The 7,821-nt window shown below is 53.2% G+C and overlaps 1 protein-coding gene across 1 annotated transcript in view; it reads left to right on the top strand.

Moving 5' to 3' along the window:
- CD74 (CD74 molecule, major histocompatibility complex, class II invariant chain) overlaps positions 1 to 7,821 on the top strand; it is an 8,773-nt gene extending 952 nt beyond the window's left edge. The window contains exons 2-9 of the mRNA XM_005870483.2: positions 2,888 to 3,060; positions 3,263 to 3,342; positions 3,831 to 3,893; positions 4,626 to 4,721; positions 5,016 to 5,103; positions 6,070 to 6,261; positions 6,916 to 6,978; positions 7,256 to 7,821. Of these exons, the coding sequence (XP_005870545.1) occupies positions 2,888 to 3,060; positions 3,263 to 3,342; positions 3,831 to 3,893; positions 4,626 to 4,721; positions 5,016 to 5,103; positions 6,070 to 6,261; positions 6,916 to 6,978; positions 7,256 to 7,266 (766 nt within the window). The 3' untranslated portion in view covers positions 7,267 to 7,821. The remainder of the gene's footprint in view (positions 1 to 2,887; positions 3,061 to 3,262; positions 3,343 to 3,830; positions 3,894 to 4,625; positions 4,722 to 5,015; positions 5,104 to 6,069; positions 6,262 to 6,915; positions 6,979 to 7,255) is intronic.

Below are 7,821 nucleotides of genomic sequence, written 5' to 3'. Positions count from 1 at the left end.
CCCATCTCGCAGCCTCAAGATGGTCTCACCCATGTGTTTCTCTGAACAAAGGGTGGTGGCTAGAGTGCAATTACCAAATGTCCCCTTGCTCTCCCCAATCTCCAAAAATTAATTTGTGAGTTATTGGGACTTACAGCTAGATCTGATGTCAGCTGTTGCCAGGCAGAAAGGGGTTTGAGAGAGACACTCAGAGAAGTCATGAGGATCTGTGTTCTGGGGCACAGGTAACCAGAGAAAGACCATTAGAGCAGTGGTCTGTCAAAAATCCTGGGGATCCTATGGCTAGGAGGGCCAGCCAGCTCTCCCCTGATGGCTGGATTCTGGTCCAGGTTCTGTACTGTCACATGTGACTTGGATAAATCACTGCTTCTTTCTGGGTCTCAGTAATAATAATGACAATAGTCATGATAATAGTTCCCGTTCACTGTGTACTTGTTGCCAGTTCTCAGCCACTGCTAGTAATTATGGACACATAACTACATGCTAAACTTAACCCTAATTCTCACAGTAACCCTGAGTCAGGTACTTTTATTCCCATTTTTACATGAGAAAATTAAAGCTCATTTTGGTAAGCGACTTACCTAAGTTATCTTAGCTAGTGAATATTGGAGTCAGAATTTGAACCCAGGACTAGTCTGGTTTCAAAGTTTGAGCTAACTACCAAATGCCCTTCTTCTAGAAGTACAATTTGCGGAGAAGGGAGGTGGGACCTGTCTGGCTCAGGCCACCCAGTGAGTTGCAGACCTAGTGTGGGCTCAAGAGGGTGCCACTCCTCCCCCCTTCTCAAATCCTTGTTTTTCCTTTTAGTTCAGTTACTGCTTCTAAAACTGGCTCAGGTCCAGACTTGAGCCAGTTTCAGACCCTTTTGTGAAGACTTCTGCCTGGCAACATCTGAATCATCATTCCTGCTAGTTCTGGTTGGCTCCTGACTTTGACCAATTACTTTATTATTATTGAAGGAGGCAGTGGAAAGGAGGAAATGCAGAGGGGTGATGAGTTGGCCCTGGTCCAGAACCCAGGGGACAGGCATTCAAGATGTATAAAGAGGAAGGAAGCTAGATGTTAAAGTTAACTATTAACTCCCTTGAGAATAGCAGTGTTACCAGTGGAGTGCTATGTGCTAGCAATGGAGGTGAGAACTTTATCCTCAGGATCTTATTTAATATAGCACCCTTTGAGTAGATGTTCGTACCTCAACTTAGATTATGTGGTCTCATCCTCAATATATATAACTCTCTAGATCAGTGGTTCTCAACCTTGGCTACACATTAGAATCACCTGGGAATCTTTTAAAAATCCTGATTTCTGGGCCTCATCCTCCGGAAATTCTGTTTGTTATGGGGTGGGGCCACAACATTAGTAACAAAGAAACAGAATTTCTGGAGGATGAGGCCCAGAAATCGGGATTTGAAAAAGATTCCCAGGTGATACTAATGTGCAGCCAAGGTTGAGAACCACTGCTCTAGATTCTTAGGCCTTATAGGAAACTGAGGTTCAGAGAAGGGAAGGGGCTTTTCCAGAGTTCACATGGTCAGAGGCAGAGCTGGGACTGGACTGGGTGTGGGGTTGCGGGAGTGGGCATGTAGATAATGAGCTGGAGACCGTGATTCCAGGCAAGCCTCAGACTTGGGTGGGCTTTCCACCATCCTTAGAGGCTCGGAAAGGCCACGAATGGGATTTGTTTCCCTCCTGTCTGGTCTCCTCCTTTCCCCACACAGGGTTTTTACTTTCTCCTTCTAAAATAACAATGCCTTGGGCTTGGCCTTGCCCCAGAAAGTGCAGAGGGCTGACAAGCAGGAAGCCAGTGAGAATGAGCTGTGTCTGTGATGTCATGAGTTACTAGGCAGAAGGCTGTCCTGGAGTCTCCTAAACCTCCTTGCTGGTTGCTGGAGTAAATAGGGTACAGTCTCATCCTGACAGAGTCCAATGGGGTCCTAGCAGTGCCACCGCTGGGGTGAGGTCAGAGAAACAGGCTAGGAGCTCTCATGGTCCTGGGGCAGGATCCTTACACCCCCCCAACCCCCATACTGTAACTTACGCATGTGCCCCAAACTGCACCCAAGGCAATAGCTGCTAGGGCTCCCTGAGGTCTGAGGTCTGAGGTCTGGCCACCTCCCCGTGCGGCTAGCCAGTCCAGAGAACATGAGAAATTCCCCCAGGTCACCCAGCTTAGGCACCATACTCCTGCAGAAATCCCTTCTGAGTGGACATTACCATTTGAAATACTTCTATGCCCTCACTCAGCTCTCCAAAAACTACCAAAGCCTAGAAATGCTGAAGTGAGAGGTACCCATGTGACAGGCCCAGAGAATGGCAGAGACTTGCTCAAAGACACAGAGTCTGGACCAGTGGGGGTGGTGCCTGGCCCAGCTCCAGCCCAACAGTCTGATGCCCCCAACCTACTCTTAAAATGGCAAGGCCTCACTTCTCTTTTTCAGGTGGGCCTGCAAGCTCTGCTGTCCATGTCCCACTTCCTTCCCTTTTCTGATTTTAATGCAGGGGCTGGGCAGGTAGGATGGTAACTCCCGCCCCCGCCTTGAGGGCAGGCCTGATTCTCAGGAGACCCCCTGGCAGAGGGAACGTAGGGGACTGAGGCTGAGAGAGGCCAAGGCACTTGTCCCTGGCTCTTCCCCACTCAGCCTAGACCCAGGGGCAGCTCCAGGATTTCAACTTGGAGGGCCAGCAGTGGTTGGAAGTAGGGGCTGGGGAATGTCTTTAAGCTGTATGTCCATAGGCACTTATTCGTGTGTATGTGTATGTGTGTTGGGGTAGCTGGAGGTGGGTGGGCTGATGGAAATGGGGGGACACATTCCCCCATTCCCAGCCAGTCCTCAGGGCAGCCACCTCCATGGACTCTCCTGTGACATATTCTCCCTCCCCCCAACAGCAAGTGCAGCCGCGGAGCCCTGTACACAGGCTTTTCTGTCCTGGTGGCTCTGCTCCTGGCTGGTCAGGCCACCACTGCCTACTTCCTGTACCAGCAACAGGGCCGGCTGGACAAGCTGACTGTCACCTCGCAGAACCTGCAGCTGGAGAACCTGCGCATGAAGCTTCCCAAGTGTGCGTGCCCCACCTCCATCCTGACACCCCACCACCACCATTCCTCACCTCCGAGTCCCCATTCCTGCACTTGGCTGGGCCCACTGTCCTCTCTGAAGTCGAGCCCCTCCTCACCTGGGTCTGAAATCTTGGGCCCCGGATCTGAGTACCCTCTTCCCTGGGCACTGGGGCCACACTCATGCTGTACCTTCTGACTCCACAGCTGCCAAGCCTGTGGGCAAGATGCGGGTGGCCACCCCCATGCTGATGCAGGCGCTGCCCATGGAAGGCCTGCTCCAGGGGGTAAGGACAACTGCAGTGTGGTGCAAGGGGACAATGTTATCTAGCCTGGATGGAGGGCAGGGGCCAAGGGATGGCAGAACAGCTGACCCAGGAAAAGCCCAGCTGAGGGAGGACAGGGCCACCTCAGGAAGGAGGAATCCCAGGGCTGGGGGCCATTCCTGACATGAGGGCCTGCTCTCTACAGTTTACAAGGTGCTGCTCATGCTCCATTGCATCTCAAGGTCCCCTCCTATTCTCAAAGCCCTTATGTATGGATAATGTTGCTATCCACAAAGCCCTGGGTGGGAAAGCGTCTGCAGATCTGACCAACAGGGACATTGAGGCAGAAAGGTAAAGTGACTTGCACAAGCTCTCGCATCTGGAGGTGGCAGAGATGGCCTGTGGAGCATCTGGGACTCTAGACTCTTACCCAGGCCCCAGCTACTGCCTCCATGCCAGGGCCTTCCTCTGGGGGCCAGTGCTGATACCCCCCACTCCTCCTCCCACAGCCCATGCAGAACGCCACCAAGTACGGCAACACCACAATGGACCATGTGATGCACCTGCTCCTGGTGAGTGGGACCCGGTTGGGTAGCCCTGCCTGCCCACACAAGCCCCTGGCAAGGCCACACTCCAAGACCCACACCTTGCCTGGCTCATAGTAGACATTCAGTATGGGCTCACCAAGTTAGTGAAGGAATGCAAGAGTGGCCCTTAAACTTTGTATGTATTCCAGTCACGCCTTTTTTGAGTGTTTGAGATTGAGAAACCGAGGCACCCACTTTTTCCCTCTCAAGTTTTTACTGCATGTCTACTCTGTGCCAAGCACTGTGCAAGGCCCTGGGCCCACAAGGGGGAGCAATGAGACCCAGGTCCCAATCCCATGGGGATCCCAGATTAGCATGGGAAACAGGCAAGTGACCAGGTGATGAAGGACATGCAGGGGGCTTTGTGAGGAAAGGTACAGAGGACCCAGCCTAGCTGAGGGTGGGGTCCACAAAGTCTTCCTGGAGGAGGTAGACCTGAAAGGTGAGTAGGTATCTGTAGGAGTAGAAGGGTTCTGGTGTAACTGGTCCTGGAACCTGGGTCTCCCACCTTCCAGCCTTGGGGTCTTGTACCTGTGCAGCTAGACTGCCTTTACTGTCTCCCCTCCCCCCAGCTCCATCGTGGCTGCGGTCCAGAGTCCAAGCTTGCTGCAGCTTGGGTCCACCCCTCGGAATGGAAGACCAGGGGAACATGGGTTGCACATTTCACCTTACCGGCCAGGGAGTTTTTAACCTTCCTTCCTGCCTGCTACCTTGCAGAAGGCTGACCCCCTGAAGGTGTACCCACAGATGAAAGGGAGTTTCCCAGAGAATCTGAAACACCTTAAGAAGACCATGGAGGGCCTGGACTGGAAGGTCAGCAGGCTTCCCTGCACTGGCGCCCTCTCTCCTAGGGCGGGGCTGGGGAGGCCATTCTCAGGAAACTGGAGGCGGCTTATCAGAACTTAGAAAGCCACCAACACGGGAAAGCACTTGGAGTTGAGTAACCAACTTGACCAAGCCCTCTGGCTCTCTCAGGGGGAACCAGGATGCAGCTGGACCATGGGGTGCAGGGACCCTGCCTGGCCCTCCATGTCTCTGCCCTGAGGGGCAAAGCCAGGCAGGGTTGGAGGGCTACTGAGCCTGACCCTCTGCCTCTGTCCCCTTTAGATCTTTGAGAGCTGGATGCATCAGTGGCTCTTGTTTGAAATGAGCAAGAATTCGCTGGGGGAGAAGCTCACTGAAGGTTCACCAAAAGGTACAGGGAGTTGGGAGCCTTGGGGTGTTGGGTTCCTGAGACCCCTCTCAGGGCTCTCCCAGAGCCACAGAAGTTAGAGCCTAGAGCGCTCCCTGATGCGACTGGATCTCCCAGCCTCTCAACTGTCACTCCTCTCTCTCCTGCCTGTTCCTTTGGGCTTGGCTGCCCCCCTGGCCCACATCCTGACCTGAGGGCTCACAGAGTACATCTTGCTTGTGGAGGATGGCACTGGGCAAGTGGGCCTGGAGCAGAAACCACCTGAAACATCCCAGGAGTCATTTCAATGACCTTCCCGCCCCTCAGAGGGACCTCCCTGAGGTCACACAGACAGCGGATACCAGACAAGAGAACCTTTTTTCCCCTTATGGACAATGTACACCAGGATTTTCAGCTCTAAAGCCTTGAAGAATGTCATGTTTAATCCTGGTCATAATCTGTCATGCAGCGTTGGGCATTTCTTCCCTCTGGGCTTCAGTTTAGGAAGTAGAAAATCAGGGGTCCACCCGTGTGGGCCTCAGATTTTTTCATCACACTCATAGAAGGCACTAGATGCTATCTCGACCAACTCCCAGCTTATGTTTGAATCCCTTCTACAAATTCCACAAACAAACCCCCATCTCTACTTGGATACCCCCAGTAACAGAAGCTCAGACTTACCAAGGTGTCCATTGCTTTTCCTTAGAAATCAGAATCATGGGTGAAATTCCAAGCTTTAATAGGCATGGAGTATTGGAAGAAATCATCAAATTTTAAAATGAATTAGCCACACAGCAATTCACTTCCTCTTTGATTTTGGACTTTGTTGGTCCAGTCCTCAGTTTTCCCATCTGTGCAATGGATAGAGCAAGTACAGCCACTTGGGCAGAAGGCATTAGGCCCACAGCAGTGGTATGTGGATCTCTGTTCTACTGAGACCTTGGCTCAGAGTCTGCTCACTCACTGTCTTCACCATGCCTGTCGCTTCAGTACTGACCAAATGCCTGGAAGAGGCCAGCCGCATCCCCGCCATCCACCCGGGCAGGTTCAAGCCCCAGTGCGACGAGAACGGCAACTATATGCCGCTCCAGTGCTTTGGGAGCATCGGCTACTGCTGGTGCGTCTTCCCCAACGGCACCGAGGTCCCCCACACCAGAAGCCGTGGGCGCCATAACTGCAGTGGTAAGCAGTGGCCACTGTGCCAAGGAGTGTCAAAGGAGCAGGAAGGACCAGGAAGGCTGAGGGCCAAAGGCCCCTCCTGGCACACATGTGGCCAGGACACTTGAGGTGTAAGCTCCCGGGGGGCAGCCACTCAGCCATGCATCCACCACTTTGTCCATCTCCATCCCTGTGCGTTCCTCATCTGTTCGTCCATCTATCATTTCTCTCCTTGCTTACACACTCATCTACTTACTCATTCATCTGATCCTTTCATTGACTCTTACCCACCCGTGCACTATCCACTGTGCATCCAGAAGTCCTACAGACCTACCCATTTCATCTCATCACCCCCTTCCTGGCCTTTCCCTCAATTCCCCAACTACACTTCACTGCTGCCATCCAGCACGCATCCTTCTAGGCAGCACCTGCTCTCCCAGGATCGGCCTGTGCCCAGGTTGGGAAGAAATAATCCCAGGCCCCTCACCTAAACCTGTGACCCTTGAGTCCGCAGGCTGACGCTCTATCCACTGAGCCAAACCGGTTAGGGCTTGGTTTCCATGTTTAACCAGAGGAATACTCTGCTTCAAAAGGAAGCATGGAATTTCACCCATGATTCTGATTTCTAAGGAAGTAGCTGGACTTCACATAACAAATGGCCTTGCTGCTCCTTTGCAGAACCACTGGACATGGAGGATCTGTCATCTGGGCTGGGTGTGACCAAGCAGGATCTGGTCCAAGGTAAGGGCCCCTCCAGAGGGGACCCAGTCCCCAGTTGGGCCAACTCGCTCATGGGTGGATGCCCAGCACAGCATGATCGTGGTCCATTCTCCAGGACCCTCCCTGAGATGTCTACTTCAGAGATGAGGAACAGTGCTGTGGGTGTCTATATCATAGTCAGTACTTGTACCTGAGCAGGGGGCACTGGAGAGTCCTCAATTGCTCTGAGGCCCCTGGATGCTGGGAAGGGGCAGGGACAATGGTGACTCCAAGCCTAACCTGCTGCTTATCTCTCTAGCCACCATGTGAGAACAGCAATAGAAGACACCAGCACCCAGTCAGCCCTGCATGGCCACAGCTTCCTTGCTCTCTTCCGTCCCCCAAACCTAGCCACATACTCCTCCCCCTTACATGCCCTGCTCCCGCCGTCTCCCCCGCTGCACCTCATTTCGTGAGACTCTGGCACCTGGTTCTCCATCATCCTTGGACAGAAATCACATCAGAACAGCAGATTAGGAGGGCCCTGCTGCCCAAGCCCCCATCCATCAGCAGACACACAAGGCCCAAGGAGCTGGACCATGAGCTAGGCTGACCCCCATTTCTGACACCACAGCAGCTCCCAACATGGAGCCCCAAGACCTAGACCCATGGACAAGGAGAGAAGGTGCAGGAGAGGGGACGGCACTTCTCCCCTCTGGCTTTCCAGCCTATGTAATTGGGGCATAAGCCACCCTTTCCCTCTCCCCAGAACCAGCCTCTCCACCACAGCCCCTCCTCACCCTGCCAAAGCCCAGTTCCCTCCGCGCAGCAAGCTTGCCATCAGCCCTTAGCAACATGGCTTCTAATAAAAGGTAGTAAGTAGAA

This window comes from Myotis brandtii, unplaced genomic scaffold (assembly GCF_000412655.1).
Source record: "Myotis brandtii unplaced genomic scaffold, ASM41265v1 scaffold32, whole genome shotgun sequence".
In the NCBI taxonomy this organism is placed as follows: domain Eukaryota; kingdom Metazoa; phylum Chordata; class Mammalia; order Chiroptera; family Vespertilionidae; genus Myotis; species Myotis brandtii.
The sequence above is the reverse complement of the archived record's forward strand: the minus strand, read 5'-3'. Positions and strand labels throughout refer to the sequence as shown.